The sequence below is a fragment of the Neopelma chrysocephalum genome, unplaced genomic scaffold (assembly GCF_003984885.1).
Source record: "Neopelma chrysocephalum unplaced genomic scaffold, ASM398488v2 Primary Assembly neopelma1_97, whole genome shotgun sequence".
In the NCBI taxonomy this organism is placed as follows: domain Eukaryota; kingdom Metazoa; phylum Chordata; class Aves; order Passeriformes; family Pipridae; genus Neopelma; species Neopelma chrysocephalum.
Window position 1 is genome coordinate 733,291 of NW_020897760.1, and position 27,247 is coordinate 760,537.

The following is a 27,247-nucleotide window of genomic DNA, read 5'->3' on the forward strand; positions in this document are numbered from 1 at the left end:
TTCACCTTGGGCTCTGTACTAAAGGTGACATCCAGTCACAGTGATATCCTTTGACTTGCTTTTTTAAATGTGTGGCCCATCTGAAGCACTGGGCATTTTAAACTGGCTTTAAAATCTGTAAAGGAAAAGCAGGCAGAAAAAAAAATCACCCTCACCAGCAACAGTGATAGATGTTGGTGAAAAGACATTCAGATTAAACTGTCAGCATCCACAGCCACGCAGTGTGCTCCAAATAACTTTGTAAATACATTGAGCTCTTGTCACAGGGATGGTTGAAATGTAGATGAAAGACAAATAACCACCTTAATATCAAGTGAAGCTGCATTTAAAAGCATAATCACTCATCTACATTGTCACTGACATCTGCTCTGCGTAATCGCCCGCGCAGCAGCACCTCATGTTAAGCAGAGCATGGTGAGCAGAGTCCTGAGTCACCAGAAAGAAGCAGAAGGTTTTACCTTGAGATGTGAGTCTGCAGTAATGTTGGAACCATTAAGTGCTTCAGTTTCCCGCAGTGGTTAATTAACCAGCTCGAACTTTATGAGAGTTTCCTGAATTTGATGGGTTTTGTACAATAAAGGTACCTCTGGAATTTCCTTGTTTATGCTCCTTACAGAAAATTTTTGGTTTAGAAGCAGGCTGTTGTACAAATAATTAAAATAGTGTGGGTTTAATGTGAATAATATTTGCAGCTGATGCTGCATTTTGCTGTAAGAATGATACACACAGAGCAAACAGTATTTTAGAGTCTGTGCTGAAAAGACCTTTGTTAAAAACACTATTTGCTGAGAAGTCATAAATTTCTAGCATATTTGTATGTGTTCTTGAACATCTGTGTATAAGTTATTTCATGTTCTAACTCATTTTATGTTTGACCTTCCTAGAAAAAATCAGGCAAAGATATGCAGATCTCCCAGGAGAGTTGCACATTATTGAGCTTGAGAAAGACAAAAATGGGCTGGGACTCAGCCTCGCTGGCAACAAGGACCGCTCCCGGATGAGCATCTTTGTAGTTGGGATCAATCCAGATGGATCCGCGGGACGAGATGGAAGGATGCACATTGGTGATGAGCTCCTAGAAGTAAGTGTTTTCTTTAGCTCCTAAGCAAGACTCATGAGGAGAGAGGGAGAGGCATATGTGGAGCCATCATTTGAACCTTAAATAAAGCCTGCAAGTGGAATTAGGTGGCTGAGGGAAGGAGCTGTGCTGATTTATGCCAACTGAGAACTTGGCCTTTGGCAGGTAAATGTGTTTCCAGTGAAACAAAAATCATTGGCCTGTGAAAACTAATGTCTTGTCAGCGAAGTCTGTGCTCTCAGCATGTTCACAAGCTCTGCGTAGGGAGGGACTGTTGAAAGGCAGGAAGGGGACAGTAAATCCATCCTTGTAGTGCATATGTGGTTTTACAGGGAAATTCACACCTTACATTAAAAAAAAACAAAACCCCTCAAAGTTACCATATGTGTTTTTACAGATGACAGGGATATTCCCTATCCTGAAAATAAATTTCATGCTGTAATCTGTTTAAAATACTTATTTTCTTTAGTTGTGTCTGGCACAAGTTCACCCACGAGGCAAGAGAGCTCATTAGCAACTGGAGTATTTTGTCTTCACTTTTCCTCCAATCTCCTTCCTTCACCTTCAGACTGAAAGCACAGCTTTCCTTCACTTCATCTGATATTTTGGCTGTTGCAAAATGACACTTTGCTGCGTTACCTGCAGTGATTCCCCACGTCATGATTGCTTCAGTGGTTTAAAAAAATCATCCGTCCCTGGGGATCTGACCGTGAGAGAGAAGCTCTCACTGAAGAGCAGGGATATGCTGACCTACTACTCTCCGTGGGTGGTGATGCTTTGATCTTTCAGCATCTCTCTGTGCAATCAGAAAACCACCTATTTTTTCACTTTTCTTGACTTGAGAAAGAGCAGTTTGACTGCCTGGGGATACCTTGGGAGTACTCAGAATTGGCTAAGCATTTGTTGTTGTCTAACAGTTCTGCAATTAGGGGTTTTCAATACACATAGTACAAGAAAGATGTTTTGCTATAAAAACACCCCCATCAGAAATTTGTTATTTTCATTTCAAGTGTGAGAAATGGTATGAAGGTCTATACCATAATGGAGTAGGGTAGGAAAATTACTTGCTCCTTCAAATTTATATTTTTCTATCCCTGACACTGAATTTTAATGGTATAAAAAAAAAGGCAAATTGTTGAGTTTTGGGTGCATACCAGTTGAAAGAACTCACAGTACTGATTTCCTCTGTGCATATCATTGGTAGTTCCTGGTAGAAGAGAAGATCTGATGTTAAGTAGTGCCAGCAGTACTTGAAAGATGCACCATCTGTGATTAATCACATATACCTCAAGGCTTGGGATTTGCATGGATGAGCCATGTTATAAGGAGCATTTTCCAAATTGGTGGTGCTGTTCTAATTCCTCTCCCTGTTAAACTGGAGATAAAAAGATTTTTTTTTTTCCACTGGAAGGAAAGTGAGGTTCTCCATCTCAAAAATGCCAAACTTCAAATAAAAAGTTCAAAGAGACTTTAGTAACTGCCTCTCTTGTTTACCTTTGCAATCAAATTAAAGGTGTGTCGCTGGTGGGCAGGAGAACAATTCCTGAGATCATCTGGTCCAACTCCCTTGTTCAAGCAGGGCCACATCAAAACAGTTGCCCAGGACTGTATCCAGATGGCTTTTGAATATCTCCAGTATTGTTTCATGCTGCTTCCATGCCAGGGATGCAGAGGTCAACGTGGTCAACTGACTTTACTTGCAGTGTCTTTTACAACAAAGTATGTTAGAAGAGCATGAATTCCAAACTCGGGTGCTCAGAAGTGAGGAAATGACAGAACTCATGTTTGATTCTCATCTAACTGCATGTTTTAAGTATATTTGCACCTGCATCTGTGATTACATATCAGTTTTCAATACTGGAATGTATCAACAAGAGAAGGGATTCACATCTTGGGAAACCTCTGGCATCTCTACACTGTCCTTGGGTGTCCCAGCGAATCCTGTTGTTTAGTCTTGCTCCATTACTACTATGTGCAGACTACTCCCTGTGGGTTTTGATGGAGTTAAGGTTAATGGGATGGAGTTAGAGATGGATAGATATTACCTGTTCATTTTTCTTTTGAACTGGAGTTTGATTGAATTCAATTGAAGGATGTGCCTCAGCACCTTATTCATAAAATCTTTTGTCAGTGAATTAATGAAATATCATCTCACTTTTAACTTCTGCAAACAACAGTAGTCTTCTGGGGGCATGATCCTGGCTTGTTTTCACAGCCTGTACATTAAGGGAAATGCAGGTCACATAAAAAAGTTGTATGTAATCATTATTTTTTAATCATCTTCATATTCAGTGATGTTTTGGATGGGTATGTGGCTGAAGAAAACAGCTTTTTGAGGGAGAAGGTCCTTTCATCCTGCTGTCATACGTGGAGGAAAACTACTTGGGTCAGGATTTGGTCTCTGTGCAGAAGAATGTATTTTTTACAGGGCACAAGTTCTGCTTTTCGATTCTTTTTCCAAGCAGAGGAACCATCTGTGGTGTCCCTGCCTCGCACTCTTGCTGTTTTAGTGCAGGTGTCTGCACTGCTTCGGGTCTTATTAGTCTGGGCTCAGTCCTGTTTGTGATTGTGCCCAGCATGGCCCGCAGTGTGTTCACCTGGAGCTGTCCCTGTGCTTTGAGCCCTGCTGCTCCTGAGCTCTGCATAGCTCTGTCCTGTTGGGAGGTTTTATTCACACTGCAGAATCCACCCTGCTATTATCATTATTATTATTATTATCATCTCTCCATAAGAGACTCAACTGTGCTCTATTAATAAACCAAGCTTTTGAGAGCCAAGTTATGCTAAATTACTGATGTTGGGATGCGCTGCCATCTCCCCATCCTTGCTTATCTTGATGAAGATGAGGCAGGATGTGGAAGGAAACTGCTTGTTTGCATGTGGAAGTTTCCCTGCTCATGGCAGGGGGGTTGGAATGAGGTCATCTTTAAGGTCTCTTCCAACACAACCCATTCTGTCATTCTTTGTTTTGTTGTCTGAGGCCACAGCACTTCTTGAAAGAATAAAAGCCAGTCTTCAGAATCAAGAGTGACCACAAAGTTTGCCTGTTGTCCATTCTGGACTGTTGCCTGAGAGGCAATTATTACTTTTTATTTTTTGTGTCATTTTTGTCATAGCTCAAAGCCAGAGAGCTTTTGTGCTAAGTGCATTTTTATTGCTATTTTAAGACGCTTAGATAAATTGAAGTTATGCTGTAATAATATAGTAGATACAGCAGTATATTGCCCAAGTGAATTAGCTGCCCAGCCAAATTCACAATGCCACTTATGTTTCATAAAATGTGGTTTATTCTCAGTTTATTTGTTGTGGGATCACTATAGAATCGTAGAATAGAATCATAGAATGGTTTGGGTTGGAAGGAACCTTAAAGCTCATCCAGTTCTACCCCCTGCCATGGGCAGGGACACCTTCCACTAGACCAGGTTGCTCCAAGCCCCACCCAACCTGGCCTTGGACACTTCCAGGGATGGGGCAGCCACAGCTTCTCTGGGCAACCTGTGCCAATGTCCTTTTAGTTTTTTCAAAGGAGGGTAAAAATACTTTATATACAGTTAAGGTTAGTTTTAAGTGGTGATTTTAAAGCTGCAAATAGGTAAGGCTGTGATGGAAAAGCTGTTGTGGAGGAGGGCACAGGTTTTCCGATGTCCTTTCTCTCTCTCCACGCTCTGCAGGTGGGAAGCCATGGGGATGAGCTGCCAGCTCAGAGCAGGATGTTTTCTCTCCTTATGGAGTTTACGGTCTGTTGATCACTTTAGATGATGCACATGTTTGAACATGTGCCCAGCAAGAAATTTGGTGAGGGAAGGGAAATTCACATTCTAATTACTTTTTTCTCTCCAATGTTTTCCTCATGCTTTATTATTTGGGAGCTTGGTCTATTTTATGGGGTTTCAATATATAAAATTTGACTGATAAAAAAGTTCTGGAAACTTTTTCCATTGTTTCAAAGAGTCTGGTTGTATCTCAAAATGCTACAATTCCTGTGGTTAGAAGGAACCTCCTGCACGGGTACAAAGAAATAATTATTACAGAAGGCTATGCCAGTATTTTACTAGCTTTGGGGTATCATTTAACTTCATTTTCATAAAAATCAGATGATACTAATTTTATGGATTTCCATTACTGCCACGTAGTGAAAACACTGTGGGGTTTTGGTGTTTTTTTTAATATCCATATCTAATGTTTCTCTTCTGCAAATTAAAGTTTGAGAAGCAAACAATCCTTTAAATTTTTTCCTCTGAATTTAAGAGCTCAGATTTCCGTGAGTTTGTACTTTCTGCTACCTCAGTGCATGAAACTGTAAACCAAAACTTTTGTAGGTGAAGGCAACAGTACAGTTAGGATATGTGATTAAATCTGCCATAAAGCAATGTGTGATTATATTAAAGATTGAACTTGTATGCTGACCTGACCTCATACCTGCAGCATGTTTTTATCTTTCTCTGTGCTCTGCTGACTTTCCAAGGGGTTATAGAAAGAGACATTTAAAGAAGAGTTGAGGTTGATTTAGTTTAGTTTAGATTAGTTTATTTCTTTTGCTTAGTCGAGGCTTTGTTTTTCTTTTCTAATCTCTAAAGAAAAAAGTAAAGCACAGATTTATACGTTTTGACTCCCAAAGTACTATTTGCTTAATCTGACGTGTTACTTTATTTAAATTGAAAGATTTAAAATGGTGTTTCTTCTGAAATCCTAGATGTTCTCTTTTTTGTTTTATTTAAGTAGGCTTTTGTGCTTTGCTCATCACTGTAGTATCTACAGCATGAATTTATTTTGCAAAAGAAAGTGACACTTTTAAAAAAAAATTTTAATACTGGCTGTAATAACTATGTGGGACAGCCCATAGCCTTGTGGAGATATATTACTTTGATTATCCTTTCATTTTGGTGTAATTAAATAATTATAACTTACAGACCCAGCTCACAGCTAATTAAATTTTGGACTATTTGATACATGTAGTGAATAGGATTAATTTAGCCAGAGTAAAGACTATAAATTTTAATCTAAGAAGTCTGCTGTTTAGAAGAATTGATGGTAATTTAACTAAATCCAAACAATTTGTAAAGCATACACTATTCCCAGTGAATAAATTATTCTTGAGCTTAGAGAAATTAAGTCAACAAACTCACTGAAAGTTTCAAGTTGAACTTGAAGCCATAATGCAACTGAGCATTTATTTTTGCCCCTGGATTTTTAAGCTTGTCTTTGATTAGCAAAGTCTGGCCTAGGATGTTACTTTTCTCCCTATCTTTGCCACCATGGCAGTTGCAGACGAAACCATATTTAACCATTGGGAATGTTGACATGTTATTTCCTCAGTGCTGATCATTTCATGCCAGCTCAGGCCTTTGTGGATCTTTCTTGGGTCTCTCTTTACACAGTAAATTATTTGGTAGGTAAATGCTTTGCACTTCAATCCCAATGAGTGTTAGGGGTTTTATTCTTGTCCTGGCATTGTCCTTATTTAACTGATGAACTTACATCTTGTTTTGACCCACTGAAAATAAGATGGAAGTATTGTGAAGTTCCCAACATGACCGACTAGCCCATATCACACAAGGCTGGAAGATTTGGCCAGTTACTTCTTGTTTGAATGAAAAAATCTTCTAAGACCACAAACCCAGAATCCAATACAAACATTTGCAGTAACAAAAATTCCTTCTATAATCACTAGTAAATTGTTCCTGGGCTCCGTTATCATTATTGTTTTAAACAGCATTGGTATATCAAATGTGAATGTAAATATTATGTTGTAAATTAAGAGTGGGAGGAAGAAACTGCAGTATTGAATCATAGAATTGTTTAGGTTGGAAAAGTCCTTTAAGATCATCGAGTCCAACCATTCCCTCAGCACTGCCAAGGCCACCACTAACCCGTGTCCCCAAGTGCCACATCCACGTGGCTTTTAAATCCCTCCAGGGATGGAGACTCCACCACTGCCCTGGGCAGCTCTGCCAGGGCTGTACAATCCTTTCCATGAAGAAATTTTCCCTAATATCCAACCTACACCTCCCCTGGTACAGCATGAGGCCGTTTCCTCTAATGCTGTCCATTGTTCCCTGGGAGCAGAGCCCGACGCCCCTGGCTCCACCCTCCTGTTAGGGAGTTGCAGAGAGTGAGAAGGTCCCCCGAGCCTTCTTTTTTCCAGGCTGAGCCCTCCTACCTCCCTCAGCCACTCCTGGTGCTCCAGACCCTTCTCCAGCTCTGTTCCGTTCCCTCGACACACCTCAGCCCCTCAATGTCCCTCTTGGACTGGGGACCCCAGAACTGTCCCCAGGTTTCGAGGTGTGGCCTCACAGTGCCCAGCACAGGGGGACGGGCACTGCTCTGGTCCTATGGCCACACAATTGCTGACACAATCTAGGTGTCACTGGCCCTCTTGCCCACCTGGGCACACCTGGCTCATGTCCATAGCCAGGCTGTTTCCCTCTGAAAACAGCAGCAGGGGCTTCCACACAGCAAAAGTGTCCAAAGAAGTGTCTGTTGCTGTGCTTTAAGTGTTAGATCCATCATAGCAAAAGTAATGTGGCATGTCCTTAAACTGTCCTTCATCTCAATGACTGTCAGCTCTGTTTCCTTCAGCAGAGCTGGAGTCAGCACAATCTTAATAGACAGTTTTCCTAAATGTCTAGTAGCCTGCAGGTAAAGTATAGGAGTGTCTATCTAAGCATGTGTGCTGTTGTCATCTGTCTGATTCTTCTCAGATCAAGTTGTTTTCTAAAAATCTAGGAGCAATCCTTAAAACCCATTCTAGGGATCTGTGAAAGAAAAAAGATGTCTCTCATTTGTGACTTACTAATAACGGTAAATTAGCTCTGCATTGCTTCCTGTTTTGTATAGGTCTAGATTTTGCAGACCACACTTTCTTTGAACCTTATCTCCTTTTCCCACAGTAAACTTGGAAGTCTTGGTAGTATAAATTAAAACAAGGTGTACTTCTCCACTTACGTGAAAACCATTTTCTTTTAACAGATAAACAATCAGATATTGTATGGAAGAAGTCACCAGAATGCTTCTGCAATCATTAAAACTGCCCCATCAAAGGTCAAGCTGGTTTTCATACGGTAAGAACAGTTCTCATCAAAACATTTGTTGCACTTTAGTCTATTACATGACATATTTACATATTTAGCCTGTTTTGAAATTGCTGAACTTGCTCAGTTCTCTTTGAAGTGGAATAAACCTTTTCCTTGACTGTTCTTCTGGGAAGAATCAAAAAATTCTCCTTAGTAATGTGAAAAATATGAGTCTAATGTCATTGAATGCTCATTTTAGGGGTGTCTGCTGAAGACTTGAGCTGTTCCTCTTGGGCTTTGGAGCACCCTGATGAGAGCTGCTTCTTCCAACCTAAAGTGCTTTAGGTTGTTTCAGGATAAAGTTCAGGTGGGCAGTTTGCTGACCCAGACTGCCAGGAGGGAGTGAAAATGGTTCAGAGGCTTGGGGCTCTGAACAGGAAGGTGTGGATGGAGCACTTGGAGCACAAACTGGGTGGAAGTGTGAAGGATACCTTTGTGTGGGCATCAAAAGAGGATTTTAAAATTGAGCTTTGACTTGTTTGTGCAGAGGGGAAACCTGACTTTGCCAAGGAGCACTGGGATGGATTGTGTGGGAGGGAATATGCTAAAACAGCCTTTCATCTGCATAAGAATTACATGTGGGCATTTTTATTTTGCTCCAAGCATGAAAATTTTTCTTCTTTGTATGTGAATTAAAGACACCTGCATACATTCACTCAGAAGTTCAGGAAGTGTTGCTCTTATGACCCTGGGCAGGAGGTCTGGGAAGAAGCTGCCTCTTTCCCAGGACTCACATATGCTTTAATGCACTGGAATTTCATAAATGTGTATTTAAGAATAAATTCCAGCTGTGACTTTTGTTGAGCACTTACCCCTATGCCATTTTATAATGTGATCTTCCCACCAACATGTACATCATACTTGATATTGTTTTATATTCTCTGCTCATCCACATATTCCCTGTGAACAATGTAATAATCTGTGGGTGAATGCATATAAATGTGTACATTTACTGGCATGGCTCTGCCTGGTACAGCATACACAGAAATGATGGAAGAGCAACATTAGCACAGTGAGGAATGAGTTGCTATCCTTGGCAGCTCAGAGGATCTGGAGGAGATTAATGATCTTGCCTGCAGCTCCTGTGTTACTTTCCCCAGCCATTGAAAATTAAGCGTCACGTACCACAACTCACCATTATTTAATTGCATGTGGAAAATGTGTCTGGTTGGAAGTTCCAGAGGCAAAACCACAACTTATGAAAACCAAAACGCAAGAGCGTGGGCTTCTTGCAGCCTGCCCTGCCGCTCCAAGCACTGCAGAACTCCAGGGAAGGGTCCATGTTAGCTCCAATTGCCACGGATTGGAAATCCTCAGTGCATGTTTTACGTGAAGCCATGTAAATTCTTAGCTATAATTCTCCTTTTCAGATTGTCTGTGTAGCAGTGAATTTCAAGGCAAAATTTTATCTTGATCGTATTCAAGAGATATTAGAAATAGATACTGGAAATACCACTGGGTGATTCTCGTTTCCTTTGGTAGAGTTTAAAAAAACCCCACCCAATTTCTACTTTTAAGTGCTGCTGCTGAGGTCGTAAACTTCTATCTTCACACTTCTCAAGAGCACACACATCTTGTCACTGCTCTTGGCCTTACACTGGCAACTGATGTGTCAGTTTGCTCAACCCAGAGAACAGCAATGAAAAGGAATTCTCCCACTGAGAGGATGTCATTTGTAACTGGAGCACTGCCTCTAACATGGGGAGAAAACTGATGTCGCCTTGTTTTTTGATGTATGGTCAAATGTTAACAAAGCCAGGTTAGACTATCTCTCTTAAAAGTGAATGTTAAGGAGAAACAAGAATAATTTTCTCATGCAAACTATATTCCATGAGCTGAGTCTGTCTTGGTGCTTCCCTACATTGGGTGCATTCCTACACCTTAGATCACAAAAATAGTGGATGTTATTGAATGAAAACATGGGCTGTGGCAGTCCCAGGAGTCTTATCCATGGTGCAGTTCAGTGGAAAAAGTGGGGTTTCTGACTTTATCAACTATAATATAAAATGGGGATACTGAAATGCCACTACTTAACACAATGTGGTGCCAGCTGGAGTAAATAAGAGCAGCAAGAGGCATCTTGAATCTGCACATGCCTTCAATGGCTTTCCCAGCTGCAAACAAAGTGCTGAGTGTAGCAGGCTGAGCTCTCCTGGTAGGTTTTGCTGCTTGGCTGGTTTCAGATATGTTCCTCTGGGCTCTAATGATGTGGAAAGAGCGGGATACCATTACATCTGTCATGCTTTGAAAATGATGGAGCCAGTTGCAACAGAAATACTACTGCTTTCCTCCTCCTGAGCGCTGTTATCCCTGAAGCTTCTCCTAAAGGTAGAAGGTGTGTAGAGTAACACAGCCGAAACACATCCGGGAGCATGAAGAGGCCACAGCTCACCATAGCAAAATAACATGTACTGCAGAAGTTGTGAGAGAAATCAATTTGCTCTTCGTGTGCATGAAGATATTAATATTTCAGTTTCACCGGTGAAAGGCCTGAGTAGATTACAGTTTTACAGAAATACGTCAGTCTGCAGCCTAAAAGGTTCCTGCATGCCTGACTGAGCTGGCCTAGGACATAAAAGCCAAACTGGTGAAACTCTTGGTCTATTCCAAGTGCCCTCTTTGACCCTGAGGCCTTATTTTCCTGAGATGAAGGATGCTCAGCGATAAGTGTGGTGCTTTTCACTTCGAAGCAGGAAACAGCATCAAGGTTTTTCCTATTCCTGGTGCTTCGGTTCATGTGCAGGGCAGGGAGATGTTTCCATAAACTCTTTAATCAGTTGTGAAAGAAGCCCAGAAATTCCTAGGCACAGAAAAGCCTTTCTGTGAGAACTGTAATAACTATCATTAAGTAACTTAAGAGAATCACAGAATGGTTTGGGTTGGAAGGGACCTTAAAGATCATCTCGTTCCAACCCCAAATTTATTTTTTTTCTAGAAAAAGATAAAGAATATAAGGTGACCTCAGCTTTTTTGACTTTTACTAAGTTGCTGAGTTACCCTTTGTGCTATAAAAATCTGTTCACACTTTTTATATTCAGGTAGTGTTACAATTGCATTCCCACCCTTTCCTGAAATTTTTGCTGATGAGACATAGTGCAGTAACTGTTGTGAGAATCACAGATGTCCCCCTATATTTGAAGGCTTCTCACTCTGGTTTATGAGCATCTTTTCCTCAATTAAGTTGATGATGATTATTTAAAACAGTTGATTTTGGCCAGATTCCAAAATATAGGTCTTAGCACAGCCCTGTTTCCCAGTGGTCTCATTAATTACGTGAGCTTCTAAAAGCATCTAAAAGATTTGCAGTTATAGTGTCAATATATAGTGGCAATATAGGTTGTAATGTCTTAGTTACCTTTTGAAATTCTTGGTCTAAATCTCCAACAGGAATTAGCCAGGTAATAATATCAGAAATGGACTTGCTTCTTGTAGGAGTGTCTGTGCCCTAGTTCCCAAAATAGAATGTGTTTCTATCCGTTGTGGTTTTTGTTCATGCCTTGTAAGTCCATCCTTGTAAGATGCATAATAAAACAATATAATTAGATTTTACATCTGTAGTAGGAAATCCAGTTTATATCAGAATGCTCTTTTACAGGGAGAATTTTATGATTCAGCAAATTCAGTGGTTTTTTCCATGCTCAATTAACTGCCTTTAATCTGGTTTAGTGCTTCACTGTTGGTATAATAAGCAGATCAAATATAGTTGAATGCTTGAATCAAAGTGAATGCCACTGATTTTAAACCATCCTCCCATTGTGTTCAGTTTTGTGAGTCATTCTTTGGTCTACCTTTATTCCCTAAAAGAAAATTGTCTTGTGCTGTGATGAAACATGAGAAGTGCTTTCAGAGTAAGGGATTTTGCTGATTTAAATACCATCTGTTTGCTGTCCAGAGCCCTCCCACACTGCAGTCATCGTTCTGTTATCATTGCTTCCTGCTGATAGGATTGTAGCTCCTCGATGAAGCCCACAAATCTCTGTCACCCAACCCCTCCTTCCATTTCCAGGTGTAATTCTAAAGACTATTCTGTTATTTATGGTGGCATGCAAAGGAGAGAGATCCTTCTACTCCAAGGACTGGGAAAGCCAAGGCAGTGTCTGGGTTGGCTGTTTAACAGTCCCCATTGCTGTGACTTTGTCACTGGTCTTTGCTCTTCTTTTAAAACCTCCATAAGTAGCATTTTATGTTATGTACCAATCTCAAATGCTGTCATACTTCAGAAAATAATTTCTAGTTTGTTCTAACCTACATAACCCTGTATGGGCCATGCACTTAAGAGTTAGACTCAACGAGCCTTGTGGGTCCCTTCCAACTCAGAATATTTTGTGATAATTGACCATATTTTAATAGTATAAACTCTGTTTTTACTTGCTTTGATTGCTTAGGTTCTTTCATGTGGGAAAGCTTAAAAAGTAAGCCCTTGCCAGGCACTGTGTGTGCAAGTTTGAACATTTCCTGTTTTCTTCAGAGCTGTTTCCTCCTCACTGTCGTACACATGTGGGAACAAGCACACAGTTAAGGAAGTTAAGTAATTTGGGCTCTTTCAAACCTTTGAAGACCTAAGCTGTAGTTTATATGTACATTAGTTGTTCATTTAAAATACCTGGATGCATTTGGCTCTCGTGTAGTTGGGAGTGGATAGAGAGGAAATGGAGAACAAGACTGTTCTTGCTGCTAATAGGAGAATTTTTTTGAGAAGATGCATAACACAAAGGTATTCTTGACCCAGCTGAAGGAATAATCCAGTGTGGCTTCTCAGTGTGCAGCTTTCCTGCAGCTCCTCTTTTCCAAAGGAACTTCTAGAGGGAAAACAAAGATGGGAAAATGCAAGATCCTGCCCGATTTTTTTTTTTAATTAGCAAGCAGGATGTGGGCAGTATATGTTTACAGTAATTTGCAGGACTTTATGTCCTAGTGTCACAAGTAGTGGGAGTTCTAAGGCTTACAGAGCAAATGTTTATTCCCTTCATCCACAGATCTGTTCCAGTAAGATGTCATATCACTTCATACAAGGGTTTTTATTCTGATTCTTCATGTACCTTTTATTCCCAAAAAACATTCACAACCACTTACAAAGCTGTTGTCAAATGATCTCTTAGTGTTCATGAACTGTGTAGTTGCAGATAGTTTGGCAGTAGAATTGTGTCCCTTAGTTTAGACAACTAGAGGACATCTGGACTTCTGTGATTAGTCAGCAGTTGTTGGGAGCCCCCAAAGAGCAATTCTATTCATCCTGTCCTAAATTAAGTCATTTAGGTGCTGGGATTGCCCTTTTGAGTGGGTCTGGTTTGGGATTTGGCTTGGTTTTTGTACTGATCATAGAAGTTTGGACACTCTCGTAGGTGAGGTGCTCTGCTTTAGACAGGCAAGGAATCTCATTCCACATTAAACAAGGATTTTCTTGGCATTGCATGACAATGAGCTTGTACCACCACAAACCTGAGGGATGTAAGAGTAAGTAAAATGGAAACCAGAAAATTTTCGCAAGGGCAGCAGTGACAGGACAAGGGGGAATGGCCTTTAGCTGAAGGAGGGAAGATTCAGATTAGATATTAGGAAGGAATTCTTTGCTAGAAGGGTGGTGAGGCACTGGAACAGGTCGCCCAGAGAGATTTTGGGCTCCCCATCTCTGGTTGGATGGGGCTTTGAGCAACCTGGTCTAGTGGAAGGTGTCCCTGCCCTGGAATTTGTGGGAGGAGTGACGAATTCCTTTTCTACTCAGTTTATGTGGTCCTGAAGAAATTTAAACAGCTCTTTGGTGCCCACCCAGCAGGTGGGCTGCTATCCCAGTGTCAGATACAAACCAGTCTAGGAGCTGGAATAAGAGCCATGGATGTTTGTATTTTTTGCAGATAATGAAGGGGGAACATCTAAGCCTTTGTGTTGTATAAATTGCATTTATATTGCTTTGACTTGAGACTAGGAAGCTGTGCCTTGACTGTGAAGGGTTTAGACACCTTAACACCGAGCAGTAGTGAGCACTGGTAACTGAGAACAGCTTTTTTGGAGGTGGTTATGGAGCAACTATTGGCAAATACATTGAATTCTCATTTGCAGTCACTATAATTTGAATATGATGTTCAGACTTCTAAGCTGTCTGCTCCTGCCTCAAAAGAAAATGATTACTCCTTTTAGTTGTAAATAAATTCACATTTTAGTTGAGGACACTTATGGAAGTGGAGAGCAGAAACAGCAATTTATTATTAGATCTGTCACTTTAAAATATGTTCTCACTTTGATTCTGCTTTGAAGCATTCTCCTTTGAAGCAGCATTAAAGTATTTAAATATGTACGAGTCCTAGCAGGGGGAGATTACAAGTTGTGACACTGTGTAACCTTGGGGGGTTTTATATTTTTTCCTTTTTTCCCCAGGGAATTACTGTAAGTGGGTTTTTATTGCTTGAAATAAAAATGGCCATCCATTTAAAGCTGCATAAAGATATTTTCCCATTTATAGAAAAATAAAAAGTGTGTCTATATGAAGTCAAAACTAGTTTAGATAATTAATTACACCCCAGTTTGTCAGGAGCTTCTGTGTAGCAATTTTTAGAGTATTTCCTACAAAGATTTATACATACTTTGTTATTTTCATGTTTAAGTCTAATTGTGAGCTACAGAGTGGGGTTAGTTTTCATGCTGATTGTGCTTTATATAAACTATTATCAGAAAAAACTCTACAATCAAAGAAAAATTGGGAGGGCTCAGACACCTCACATGGGATGGTTTATTCTTGTAGGTTAGAAAAGCAACATAATGAGATCGATGTCTCACGAAGATAAGAGGAGGGAGAATGTCCTTGCCCAATATGCCTGGTGGGGTAAAATGCACTTGGAAATTGTGAAATGCTGATGAAATTCCTGGGCTTGGTTCCGTGCCTGCCTCAGATGTGTGTCTTGGCCCCATGTCTCTGCGTCGTGAACCGCGCCGTGATCTGAGCGTGGTTTCCCACTCTTGCAAGGCTTTGAGCAGGGCCAAGAGGAGAGGCTGGGAGCGAGTACAGAAATGAACAGCACCCAACCAGTCCCTTTGAACTGTATGGCTGTTTGGTTGAAGATAAGTAAATGAATTCACCAACCTTTGCCTGCAGGATTTATCATTTCAAATGCCTGTGACTCCCATTTGCTGCTGTGCTGAGAGCTATTGATTCACAGTGTTATTTCTCAGTGATCAGAACATGCTTCTGTTTATTAACTTCATGTGTTTTAGCTTCATGTGTTTAACTCTCGAGGGATAAAATAAGATTTTTTTCTTTCAGGCACTTCTGTAAAACGTTTTTAAGCACATGCTAGTCTAATCGCTTATTCTAGAAATTAAAGAGGAAAAAGTCCTGCTTCTGTCACAGTGACATGCAATGTAGTAAACAGGACCAGAAATCAAACCCAGAAGACCCACTGCATGAAAAGTCATTTCCTTTCATCTGAGAAGCTGTGAAGCAGCAATATTACTGATTCCTCCTAAAAAGGGGGCCTACAAAAAGGTTGGAGAGGGACTGTTCACAAAGGCATGAAGTGATGGGATGAGAGGAAATGGCTTTAAGCTGAATAAGGGCAGATGTCAATCGGATATGGAAGAAATTCTTCCTTGTGAGGGTGGAGAGGCCCTGGCACAGGTTGCCCAGAGAAGCTGTGGCTGCCCCATCCCTGGAAGTGTTCCAGGCCAGGTTGGACGGGGCTTGGAGCCACCTGGGATAGTGGAAGGTGTCCCTGCCCATGGCAGGGGATTGGAACGAGATGAGCCTTAAGGTCCCTTCCAACCCAAACCATTCTATGGTTCTATGATGATTTGCCTTAAATGATATCACTGAAGTCATATATTACTTGGTTTCGTTTTACAGAGGCCAAAAAAATGCAGAGCTAATTCCACAAGCACCATCATTTTAAATGGCAGTTGAGGAAAAACATTAGCAAGGCAGGATGCTGTTTAATGAAAAAAATAGGCTTTTGGAAGTCACAAAGTAATCAGATGTCAACTTCAGAAGCATTTTAAAGAGGAGAGAGGAAAAGATGCCATACATCATAAGCATCTTGGAAAAAATAATGCAGGGAGAATCAGTGTTCATCTCCTTTTATCCCTGCATTTCAAAACATTTATTCCAAGTTTTTACATTAAATCTTTTAGAAAATACCACAGCAAAAAGGAACAAAAAAAAAGAAAAAGCAATCTAGTATATTACAACAGATATTGTATTTCAGTAATGTGAATGTGAGACTATAAACAAGCAGTTTACTGACATGGACACTATTAGAAGAGGCTAACGAAGTGTTAGCACATCTGCTGATGTGTAGGAACCATGAACTCCAACTGCATCCTCTGCTAATCCACACAAAATCAGATTTCCAAAGGATGTGATGTCAGCATGTCCCAGATGAAACTACGGTGGTCCCAAGAAGGGATGTGATCTGTTTGCAAGCAAAGAAGAGCCAAAATGAAGTGCTTTTCTAGGCTTTAACTCTGGTAGGCAACAGTGAATTTTTATGCTACTGAGAGTAATTTCTTAAGGGCAGAACCAACTCCAAAGGAAAGTTTGTCCATGATGGTTTGGTGTGTAACATGTTCTTTGTTGTACAGGAGTGAAGATGCAGTCAATCAGATGGCTGTTACTCCCTTCCCATTACCTTCAGGCTCCCATTCTTCCATTGAGGTAAGGTTTGTGGGTTGTTATTTTTAATTAGGGGTTGCTAAATTAGATAGATTAATCATAATTAGCAGCTCATGATAAGTTCGAGCACCTTGTCTAATTAAACCCTGAATCATAAAATGCGTTGGGTAGAGACTCGACCTAATAGGCTTATTTTCCCCCGTCTCTTTTTTATTGATCTCAGTGTTACTGAAAGGCATTAGAAGCAGATGTTATTGCTGTACAGGAGGAAGTGAAGGCTCCAAACTAAAACCTTGCCATCTCCTAACTTGCTCCTTTTTCAGCTGGTTAGAGTAGTCATGGTGAGGAACTTTTGCCTAGAACAACCTTCCAATGCAAAAACTCTCTTAGTAATGTTACCAGTGTTTTCCATCATTAGAGTTGCTACCTCGGGCCCAGTGCAGACTGATTTCTCTCCTGAGCACTGTGAATCCCTGCAGGGTCACCACACTGTTATTATTTTGACATCTCAATGTGGTGTAACTAAATTTTCTAGATAAACTGCATGGTTAGCCTTGCTGTTGCTTTTTAATTCTATTTCTATTTGAGCTAATAAAGCAAAAGATGCTTTATAATTAAATTGAGGTTTGGTCTTGCCTTGATGAAATTCATGTGCATTGAACTCCTGGTATTTCCATGAGCATCATTGTGATCCCTCAGCACAGATCCATGTGAGGTAATGCTGGATGCATCTCCTGTTTGCCTCTCCTTGCTTGCTCTTGCATTCCAGGTTATTTTACCACTGATGACTGTTCCATGCAGGCCTAGTGCTGTACAGTGCAAGAACTGCTTAGATTTTATTTGTATCTGAGTAATATTTGGAACATGCTTTGGCTTCTCGTTCTCGCCTTCACCCAGCAGCATGTCCCGCGTGCAACTGGTGCATCGCAAATTACTCTACAGTTTACAGAGTTCGTTTTATTTTTGTTGACTCTTTAGTACCTGCATTTGTTCCCAGCTTTTTTTGATATGTTTGTCTTCAGGAGGAAGCAGGAAACTTTATTTAGGCACATTCTGTGCTGTGGTCAAATAACTGTAATTAGACTCTACCAAAGCCTGTGTTGTGTTTGTCTTTAGAGGGAGATGCTTGTGGGTTGAGTTTCATGCATTAATGGCAAACTCTTACTATTTACATTATGTTTGTTTTATAACTAAATGCAGGTTTTTACTTCTAGCTAGTATTTTTTTTATTATCTAAAATAAATGTAACCAAAAATAGTGACGATGTATAGAAGTATGCATTGCTTTCCTTTGGCAGCTCTTCCTGTCTTTAAATAAAGAAAAAAACCCTTATATCCTGAAATTATATCTTCAAATGTCTTTGAAATAACCGAATAAATATTTAACATTGTGTCTTACGTGCACCCTGCGTGTAGCTTGTCAGATCGCATTAAATAGCCTGGCTGGTGTAATGGAATATCAGAGTGCCATAGTTACCATCTATTATTGTGTTAGTTTCCTTTGTCTTATCTCTCTATCTTCATCTGATCTCTTTATATTCATCTTATGCACTTCAATGTAAAATGTCTAATGAAAATTCAGAAATAATTTTGTTTCTATGACTGAAAGTATTGAAAATTTATTTTTTGCACATAGTTCATTTTGCTTTGCAAGAGAGAACAGCTCCAAATTTGGATCAATTATTTTAAAATTAAGTAAATCAAAATAATAGATAAAAATCTTTTCAAATTCGGGACCTGGTTGGTTTAAAAAAGGGAATGAGAATCAACATGTTAAATTTTACATGTAACTGAATTAGTGATACTTTAGACTAGGCAGGTTTAGATGGGATATTGTGAAGAAATGGAGGGTGGTGAGGCTCTGGCCCAGGTTACCCAGAGAAGCTGTGTCTGGCCCATCCCTGGAAGTGTCCAAGGCCAAGTTGAACAGGGCTTTGAGCAACCTGGGATGGTGGAAGGTGTCCCTGCCCATGGCAGGGGGTGGAACGGGATGATCTTCCAACCCAAACCATTCCATGATTCTACCTGCCTGTTCAGACTGTGTGAAGTAAACTAGGCTTCCTGTAATGTGCTGAGTATGAAACAGAGATCTCGAGGAGGCCTCTTCATGCATCTGTTTAAAAACTGTCGTCAATCCTTTCCCCCAGGATCATGGTGGCACTGAACCTTCAAGCGGTGAAGAAGACCCGAGTTTGGAAGTTGTCATGAAAAGTTTGACTGATGAGGAATCCAACAAAGCTGTAAGAGACTTAAAACAACATTTAATCATTGATTAGAGCTTAGAAAATGGAGGCTCACTGACTTGATTGCTTTTCTCTGCTTTTTTATTGGAGTATTGCAGCACTTATGTCAAAAAATATCCAGTATATGTAAAAGCAAGTTCTCAACTTTACATACACAGACTATTTTCATGAACTAAGCAGTCAGTATAATTTGTTAAAATATCGAGATAAGAGTTTTCATGTAGCCTTTTGGCCCTCTCCTGGATTCTTAGTGAGTGAAGGCATTGAGTTTCCACTCCTGCTATCCATGTGTGACAAACTTCAGAAAAAAGCCTGGTCTGTAAATCATATTCTTATTTATATTCATAGCTTCATAAATTCTAAGGCCAAAATGTCTATTATCATAATCTAGACTTGCCTCCTGAATAACACAGCTATAGAGTTACTCTCAGCAATTTCTCCATTAAGCCCATAACGTGTGGTTTAATGTGGGTCTGTCAGTGTGCACTGTAATAAATACTCAACTTCTCATTGATACAGATGGAGCTTTTTGTTGTTTAATAGGTCGGGATTGTGCATTATCAGAAATCTGAAAGTCCTTCAGGGTGCAGCTCTAATCTCTTTTTTTTGGACTCTATGTTAAATAAAGTTTAAAATGGAAAACTACTAAACAAAGCTAACCTAGAGGTGCCTAAAATTTGCTGAGGCAGATTTTTTTGCCCTTCTCCTGTTTCAAGGAGTGCATTGGCTGGGACTTGCTGTGCCTGCACAGTCTGTATGTGTCCTCAGCTGAGAAAACCTGACATTTTTTGATGGTTTGTCTCTTAGATGTTTTCTTCCTGCCCCATCATGTCTTTTGCAAAGAGTGTCCTGGGTTTCGCAAATATAAATTGAATATACATAATGTTCTGTAGCTAGTAAGTAATTAATGAGTCTGTGAACTCCAAGAGTTAGAAAGTGTTATGTGCTATTCAGTCATCAGAATTAATCACCCATGGATTGATTTATGTTCCTAATGGATTACAAAGAAGTTGAATTATTGCTATTTGGTAGCTTTGTACAGAGTCCTTTGATAGGCTGGAATATAAATGAATCAGAGTTTTATTGTATGTATTTACAGGTGTTATTCACCTGATTTTATTGGTGTTCTTGCTCAACTTAGCAAGAAACTTTAGAGAAATTACAAGGTAATATGAGAAATTGCTCAAAGACTGAAGTGGATAAAAATATATAAAATATCTTATACAAAAGTGAACTCTTGGTTTAAGCTATTGTGCTGTGCAGCTTTTTGAATAATATTAGAGGAGATGTGAATCTAATGGGGAAAAAAATTGCAACTATCCAAGAGAGGTGTGGAGGGAAGATACCTCTGGAACAACAGGAAACCCAGTATATATTGGCAGCTTCTTTTCAGACTTGAAGCAAGAAAGAAGGGAACTGTGAAGCCAAAAGGGAGGAGTTGAAGAGTAAAAAAAAAAAAAAAAAAAAGATGAAGACTTGTCCAAAATAGAGCAGTGGCAGGAAGGTAAGAGAAGACAAAGACCTTCATTCAATGGATATTTGCTTAGAGATGGCTCACTGATTTCTCCATTAAATAAACACTATTGAAAAGTTTAGGGCTAGGAGGTGGATTTAGAAAAGTATTGGAATGTCTATAGATCCAACTGCTTGTTCCATAACACCTTCAGTTGGGCCAACCCTTGGTTTAGGAGTATAAATGGATGAAAAATAGTGGCAAAAGGCAGTTTTGTAATTTCAGTTTTCTTTCCATCAGGATTTTAAAACTACATGGCAAATATTTCTGAGTGTATCTTAACTTTGGTAATGCTGATGGTTGTGATTGTTCCCTTCTGACCAGAAGGAAGTGGGTTTGTAGTCACAGTGGCATTAAGACTCTGACACAGCAGAGCAGCACAAGAAAGCTCAGTATTTTGGGGAAAAGAGATTTCTCTTGCAGTCTTCTGTGGAGGCAGAAGAAAACCCAGTGCCTTGTTTTTCAGAACATGATGGTTGCTACTAGATCCTCAGTGCTACTTCACCATTGTTGTTGAATTTCTCAGTCATATGTCAGGAGAAATCAGGAATGTAAAAGTCAACAAGTAAGATCAAGTTCACTGAGTAAATAAAAAGTATGTGCTTATCAGCAGAGATCTTCCGCAAGTATGTACAGCTCAAAGCATGGGCAGGATGTCTCACCAAGTGACAGCTGTAATAAAAGGAAAACTAAAAAAATTCGCATCGTTCTTCATTCATCTGTTGCTGATAAATTTGTCAGTCTCTCCCAACATTCTCTTTGTTGTCACTTCATCACTTTAAAAGCTATAAAGTTCTATAATGGACATCATTGTAGACTTGGATGATAAGAAGGGGGAAGGAAAACAACTTTATTTCTGAACTGGAGCCAGTGGAAGTGTTAGGCAAAGTCTGAGTGTTTATTAGCTGAGGTTTGAGGTGGCCTGAGAGAAGGTTGTGGGTTTCTGAGGACTGGAGCAATCTTGCTTTCCACGAAGTGTTGTTGGAAAAGAATTGATATAAGGGGGCTTTGAGATGTTCTGGAAAGTTTTAATTCAATGAAGGTAAAAATGGTATGTGAGAATGGATTAATTTTCCTTTAAAGGTTTGAACTTGGAAAAATTGTGTGTCTTTACCACAAACAGGAAACGCAATCTTGAAACACTGGCAAAGAGGAGGAGCTTTGTGAAAATGCTTTTGGATGGATTTAAGGGGTTTAAATTAGATTAAATCAGTCAGTTGCAGGCTTATGACAAATCCTGAGTGTCCAATTTGGTGCTTATTTTATTCAGGTACCTCTAGCACAGTCTCAGTTGAAAGATTAGAGAGATGTAAAGATGATGCTTGGTGTTTACTTGGTGTTCAAGATGAAGTTTCAGATTTCAGTCACATATCACAATGAAAAAGGGAAGTATGAAATAATTTTTCATTGCTCACTAAAACAATCTCTCAGAAAATGACAAAGCAGTCTTCCCATTTCTCCCCTGACACCTCTGATAATACAATGAGATCACCACTTTATCTTTTTTCCTGTTGTCCATTTGGATAATTGTTAGAGTTGTAGAACTACAACTTGGAGAAAAATGCAGAGGAAAAAAAAAGATCCTGTGAGACTTGGCATGATTTAACATAATAAAACTGTAACAAACAAAGCCAGTATTTTCAAGCTTGGTTACCTAAAATTTTATTTTCCTTTTTTTTTTAATGTATGAATTGTCATCTTAATTAGAAATTCTTTTGAGATGCAGAATACTTCTGTTGTCTTTTGAAGCTGGTACTCAGTTTTTCTGCAAACAGGGCTATTTATCAGGGTTTTTAACATGGGGTAAGATAACTGATACTGGAATCAAAGTGACCCCAGTTTGGCTATGAGCTAACGAGAGAGAGCACTGTAACTGTCTGGAAGCAGTTGTAGAAGTAGGAGACAAAAATATATATTTTAGTGGTTTGCAAGGATTCAAAAAGAAATAAGGCTACAAGTGGAGCCTGTGATTGAAATACCATTGTTGTAGATCTTTATAATGAGGCCAGAGGATGCATTTTAAGCAGTTATTTTATCTAAGAGTGCCAAAAAGGGAGGGGGAGGAGGAGAGAGCAGATGACTGAGCCCTGTTCTGCTGTGGGCACTGAGGGGAATTGCTGTCCTGGTCGTTCCAGAGGACACACTTCCTTCTTCTATAGAGCTTCATGTTGCTCTGGAGCGATATAGAGAACGTGTGATAATCTCCTCCCTGAAAGTCCCTCCCTTACGTTGTATGGCTTCAAAACTGTGGGGTGTGTTTTTAATAATTCCTGTGTTCACACTAGATTTTTCTCTTCTCATTTTGGATTTCAACTTTGTTTGGTGCTGCAAATGGACTTACCCAAAGAAATTATAGAATCTTAGAACCCAACTCAAATTTTAGGTTTGCCATGGGCAGGGACACCTTCCACTATCCCAGGTGGCTCCAAGCCCCGTCCAACCTGGCCTGGAACACTTCCAGGGATGGGGCAGCCACAGCTTCTCTGGGCAACCTGTGCCAGGGCCTCACTACCCTCACAGGGAGGAATTCCTTCCCAATATCCCATCTAACCCTGCCCTCTGACAGTGGGAAGCCATTCCCTCTTGTCCTGTTCCTCCAAAATATCACTGCATTAGCGCAGAATCATCATTTTGAGTTTTGGAGGATATTTTATTTAAGCTAAAGAGACATTTTCAATGCACCTAACTTTCTGTTTTTCTTTTTTAGGATGTGAAACATAAAGCTGAGAAACCAGTGGTGGCAGATCAGCAGGAAACAGAGGAGCAGCTCCCAGAAAATGTACGGGTGTTTAGGAAAATATCTCTGTGTTTATGTTAACCAGAAAGGGAGGGTTCTGAGGGCTTCATCTAGTTGAAGAGTCAGTGATTTATGAGGGGAAGGGGTTAACTGGGGAGACATTAAAATAATTTTATTGGTGGAAACTTGAAAAATTACTTCTTTTTAAGTATGTGGAAATTGCTTATTTTCCTTCTATTCATTTTGAGGATTTAGTAAGGTATGATAATGAACAGCTAATGATAATATCAACTTCATGTGCTATTCTGTGACTGATAACTGATCTCTCTTGCTTCTGCTTTGCTTTTAGGACCTCAACCAGATCAAACAATCCAAATCTTCAACAAAAGTGCCAGTCAGCTTACAGGAGATACCCCTGGAGCCAGCACCTACTTACCTTTCTCCAGAGGCAGAAGTCACCAGCCGTAGTATGAACCAGTTCTTTTTTTCACAATATAGTGTATTTTTAATACGCTAACCCAGGATAGATGTTTCCATTTTGCTTTCCAGATAACTTTTACGGGGTTTTTTTTCTTTGAACATCCAATGACCTATTTTTTTATAGTGTTTGTATTTTTCTGTCATTTTACAATTTTTGAGAGCTTGAAGGTGTCTTTGCTTGTTTTTCTTAACTTCTATGTACAAAGGTCTTGTTCCTGTTTTTGAGTAAAATACAAGTCAGGACAGTTTGGGAAATTTGTCCATTCCATGATGCTGGAATATGTACTTATCTGTCCTGAATTGATCTAGACCCCTTGCCATCATGATCTGAATTGTCTAGGTTTTAGCTGAATTAGATGTGCTCCCAGACATTTACTCTGAACATTTACTTCCAGAACTCGAGTTGTTCTGATTTAAAGACTTCAGAACTGACTCAGAATAGTCCTCTAGTTCAGTTGTTTAGAATGAATAGGAAAATATGAGCTTATTAGTTGTTGCTGTGAAATTCCTTTGGTGGTTTTAATTTTCTTATTGTATAGTGTGACTTATTTCTTTACCTTTTTATGTTCTTAGGTGTCTTTCCACCTCCACTGCCTGTGGATCCAGCAACATGTCCCATAGTTCCAGGGCAAGAGATGACTATAGAGATATCTAAGGGTCGGTCAGGCCTGGGACTCAGCATCGTTGGGGGGAAAGACACTCCACTGGTGAGTTTCTATTAATCTAGTATTTGCTGTCTTTTTTAAAGAATAGCAGACAAAGACAAAGAAAACATGGAAAATAATAATCCCCTTAATGTCTGATTGCTGTAATGAATTGTTCAGGACAGGGAGGACAACCCAACAACTCCAGTCTCCAATAATAATTGATAATTTTACCTTGTATCAGATCAGTTGCTGTTCCTGTTTAAATTGAAAGGTGTATGTTTCAGTAATGCTTTCTGCTATGGTCAGAGGTTAGAAGTGTGTATTCTTTTATTTAACCATTGTGAATGGTTAAGAGTTGCAAGCAGATAAGTTACCAGAATGGTTGGACTAGAAATTAATGTTGCAGAGGCAGAGCTGCTTCAGCAAGGTTAACACCTCTGTCTGGAGAGCAGAAATGCTTAGTAGCTGTTTAAATAAACTGTGATTTATCTGCTTGACAGCAAAAGCCCTTGCTGAACAGAGGTAAACCAAAGGTAATCTTTTATTGTTTTCTGTGTCTTTTGGCTTAATCTGCCTCTTGGATATTCTGTTTATTAAAAAAATATCTTCAGATGAATTAAAACATATCAATTCAAGTGTAAGCTCAGCAAGTTGGTTGCTAAACCCTTCTCTGCCTCTGCACTTGCTGTTTCCTCTCCCTTTTCCATTTAAGAGATGTTATGCTACAGTGTAAGAGAATGCCAGATTGGGTTTTTTGAATGTCAAATTCAGTTCTTTCAGTAAACAATTCTGCTGCAGAGATATCTTTACTGGATTCTCCTGAATCCCCTGCCACAGAGACACTTCAGGCAGTGGAGCTGCTCTGGTACATGCAGTTGGTCCCCGAAATATCACAGTGGGGCATCGTTAAGCCTGAAGTGCAGTGAATGTCAGCAGGTACAGAGAATTTCAATGTAGCAGTCCTCTTCCAAGAGACCAAATAAAAAAGAAGGAAAACAGTTCAAAGGAAAAAAGATAGGAAATTGAAAGGAAAAAGATAGTTTTGTTTTGTGAAGTGTAGGCTGTACCTTTTACAGCATTAAAACTGAAATTGGAAAAAGTTCAGCTTTTGGTTTCATTTATCCCAGTCTTCAATTATGCAGAGTTAGGTTGAATTGCTCTGTTTCACATAGAGATGGAAATGAGTTATGTTGAAGTCTTAAATCAGCCTGTATGGTTTTTACTCTCTCCATCCATGCACAGTTTTGTCCCAGTCCCTTTTTTGTCAAGCTCCTTAGTGTTGAGTAAATTCAAATAAGTTGCTCAGTGTTAGTCATCTCCCTGCTTTTTCATTTAACTGGAATTTGGAAATAATACATGGCAGTCTGTCAGACACAATATGGTGCTTGTCTTTCATGAGATTTTAATATAAATAAATGAAAATTGTAAATAACTGCTTTACAGAGCAGATGAGAAAAATGCAAAGGATTTTATTCTTTAAATTGAGTAAATGGTTTTTGTTAAGTGTTATACTTTCATTAGTTCATTCATTAAAGTGTCCTCGTAGGAATTGATGTTAAGAATCTATGCACTTGAGTGCCGTAACTAAAACTATGAAGGGAGGGAGGTCCAACTTCCCACTTTTCTGATCCTCGACTTACAGGACTTAGCAAAATGAGTCCCTGTTTCTTTTCATATTTCTGAATCTGCTCATTCAAAGGCAAGAAATGGTGTTTCATAAGGAACAATTTGCTTTTGGGAAACCACATTCTAATCTGACCATTTGCCATGTGCAGAGACCCTCTCTGGGATTCTCCATAACTTGCTTATGCAAAATGGTCTGTGCAAACCTTTGTCCTCAGGGCAGGCACTCAAAGTTGTGTCTTTAATGAGATCCCAGAATCCTAGAATAGTTTGGGTTGGAAGGGACCTTCAAGATCATCCAGTTCCAACCCCCTGCCATGGGCAGGGAACCTCCATTGCACTGCTTTGTGCTTCTGATCTCCCCCAAATTACTTTGCTGCCTTTCCTTTTCTGCCATGAAGTCAGAAAACCTTTTGTAAAGAGTTGAAGTGAAGTTCACGTGATATAACAGAGAGTAAAAGCAAATATTCCTCAGGGCTATAGGGAAGTTTCTGTCTTGCTGAGTTTCATGGTTTAGAGAGGAAATGTAACAAAATAGGTACATGGAATTGAGTGATGTATTTGTCTTGCTCTCTGTCATTTGTTTTTAACTCAGTTATATAGATAGACATCTTTTGTATTTTAAAAAAGGCAAAATAAAAGAAGTTCATCAATTCTAAAGGTCTTCTTGTGTGGCAGAAATTGTGTGTCCAAGACCAACTGTTTGCTGCAGTGCAGAGAGATTAGAATGAAGCTATAATTGGCTTCAGCAGTTTGGAGTTTGTTTTTTTAGCTATTTTTGAATTGTCAGATCAAAGTTAGAAGGAATGGGAATGGCACCATTTATAGTCCATCTCTGCAGGCAGGTGTGCTGGTTTAAAAGTTAACCAGCAAGGCAAAATGAACTCAATTCAAAAGAGAGATTTATAAGTCAGAATAACAATTTATTAAAATAATGCAATAAGTACAATTATACAGACAGACAATTGGTTTTAATCCACAAAACCCAAATGTACAAACCCAGCACCCTGGGGTATGAACAAAAGTGGTGTACCTTGGCCCACCCCCCGAGTCCAAAGCAAAGGGAGAGGGAATAAACCTGCTGGTGGGAGAGCTGCTGCAGTCTGGTCAGAAGTGGTGATTGCAGTCCAGTCGAGGGTGGTGGTCTCAGCCTGGTTGGGAGCAGCGGTGGTCTGCTGTCTTCCTCTGGGTCCCACGAGAGAGAGAGGCCCAAGGCTCTGAAACTCCCAGTTATATACTCTCCAGTTCAGGCGGG

At 39.8% G+C, this 27,247-nt stretch overlaps 1 protein-coding gene across 6 annotated transcripts in view; it reads left to right on the forward strand.

The window, feature by feature from the left end:
• Nucleotides 1–27,247, forward strand: part of PATJ (PATJ, crumbs cell polarity complex component) — a 140,651-nt gene that overhangs the window by 80,233 nt on the left and 33,171 nt on the right. For all 6 annotated transcript variants that reach the window (XM_027694499.1, XM_027694497.1, XM_027694500.1 and 3 more), the window contains exons 27-33: nt 885–1,081; nt 8,048–8,139; nt 16,720–16,792; nt 18,897–18,989; nt 23,213–23,284; nt 23,592–23,709; nt 24,296–24,429. In XM_027694499.1, the coding sequence (XP_027550300.1) occupies nt 885–1,081; nt 8,048–8,139; nt 16,720–16,792; nt 18,897–18,989; nt 23,213–23,284; nt 23,592–23,709; nt 24,296–24,429 (779 nt within the window). The remainder of the gene's footprint in view (nt 1–884; nt 1,082–8,047; nt 8,140–16,719; nt 16,793–18,896; nt 18,990–23,212; nt 23,285–23,591; nt 23,710–24,295; nt 24,430–27,247) is intronic.